At 41.2% G+C, this 1,814-nt stretch overlaps 1 protein-coding gene across 1 annotated transcript in view; it reads right to left on the bottom strand.

Moving 5' to 3' along the window:
- Nucleotides 1-507: 507 nt before the first annotated feature.
- Nucleotides 508-1,814, bottom strand: part of LOC107096390 (mas-related G-protein coupled receptor member X4-like) — a 5,108-nt gene continuing 3,801 nt past the window's right edge. The window contains exons 2-3 of the mRNA XM_015393023.1: nt 1,280-1,341; nt 508-1,162 (exon numbers count right to left, since the gene is read on the bottom strand). Coding sequence (XP_015248509.1) covers nt 562-1,162; nt 1,280-1,341 — 663 coding nt within the window. The 3' untranslated portion in view covers nt 508-561. The remainder of the gene's footprint in view (nt 1,163-1,279; nt 1,342-1,814) is intronic.

Raw genomic sequence — 1,814 nt, 5'->3', positions numbered from 1 at the left:
ACTTCAACATAGATTCTAACTACTTTTTACCCGCTGATCACAGCTAATATAGCAAAGCTGCTCTCTGCATCGAACACAGGAGCAGCAGAAGCATCAGACGCTCTAATCTAATGTGGACGAGCATCAGAAATTGAAGCAGCATTTTTGCGTCCGCTGTAAACGATCGAGCCAAAGACCTCCAACACTATCCAACTATATCTGTCAGTATAAAAATCCTATCTTGTTAGTATTTGTTTATCTCCTTTATATTTTTTTTATTGTATTTAATTTTATATGTAGGTTTCGTTGCAAATGAGATCTCAATCTCATGGGATCTTTATTTAATAAACATCAATTCTATTCAGTTTATTTCTATAGCTCCATCATGTCATCTCAGGTCACTTTCCAGTTCATCAGATCATCCAGTCAGATTGATTCAAAGTTTTCTATCTAAGGAAAACCAGCTGATTGGTTTTAATATTATTTAATTAATCATATTTAGCTGAAAATCCATCATTAAAAGCTGATTCTTTGCAGGTCGTCCACAGCAATAGCTGAAGAAATGAAGCAGAGCAGTGGAACCTAAACTGTTTCAGTGGAGACGGCCGTAGGGTCGTCCTTATCAGCGCCGTTGATCTCCTGATTCTTCAGCGTTTTACAGCAACACAACAAGGCCAAAAGCTTGTCTACTACACTTTTTCTCAGCAAAACAAACATCGCCGCGTCTGCAAGAGGACTGAGAACAGCACAAATCAAAACCATCTTCTTGAAAACAGGGCTTCTTCGAGGCAACAGTAGAGAGATTATGATGGGCAGGAAAAGCACAGCATATATGAGCAGCACCATGACCAGGATCGCAATGATTCGACGTTTCTCATCAGCAGGGACGCTTCGAGCTTCCGACAACGCTTTGACCGTCCCAGCCAGGAAAAAGATGAACAGGGGAAACGGTAGGAGAAGAAACACAGCCAAGGTGGTTTTATTTGTCTGTTGATCTCCAGATGAAAAGGAGGCCAGAGTGAAAACTAGAGAGAAGATCCAGACCATCACAGACACCATCACAGAGGTCTTTATGTTCTGCCTGAATCGGTACCACAGCGGTTTGGCAACAGCCAGGTACCTAAAATACAAGACATATGTGGTCAGACAATAATGATGCTTCACTGTGAAACACACTAATACTAATAGTTACCTTTCAATGGAAACACACACCATGAATGCAACACTGGCTGTGAAGCCAAAATCGAAGACAACAGTAACTGCATGAAAATGAAGCATCAAGGGAATGGTGCTGCAGTACTGGATCAGATGAGAAATCAGGAGGTTGACGATAGACACCGGAGCAACTTGGTCGCTTTTCACCTGCAGGGAAAGCAGAATAAAAAGGTGGTGCATTCTTCCCAACATCTTAGAAAGATTAAATAACTCTTTTTCAAAAACAGAATAGAAATATTTCATTTCTTTCTCCACCCACTGAGCAAAATAGGTTGAAGAGACGACATGATTTACTTCCAAACGACGTCTACATTTGGTTGGAAAGTTAAAGGGGAAAAGCCATTTTTAGATTGTTGAAAAGTCTTTTCAGCGTCTATTATTGGACTGAAGTTGGACAAAATCAGACCGATCAAACAGCCCAGATTTAACAGCCCCCAGACTATGACAGACAGACAGACAGACGCCTAAAAGCCAACATCTGGATTACCTCTGGTGTTTGGGTTAAAGAACCAGATTTACAATCAGCCCGATGAAAAGCGAACGCTTCTATAAACACTGAGCCTGGTTCTGCTGGAGGTTTCTTCCTGTTCAAAGGGAGTTTTTCCTCTCCACTGTCGCTA

This window comes from Cyprinodon variegatus, unplaced genomic scaffold (genome assembly GCF_000732505.1).
Source record: "Cyprinodon variegatus isolate N-32 unplaced genomic scaffold, C_variegatus-1.0 Scaffold621, whole genome shotgun sequence".
Taxonomy (NCBI): Eukaryota; Metazoa; Chordata; class Actinopteri; order Cyprinodontiformes; family Cyprinodontidae; genus Cyprinodon; species Cyprinodon variegatus.
This window is presented reverse-complemented; position numbering and strand designations above follow the sequence as displayed.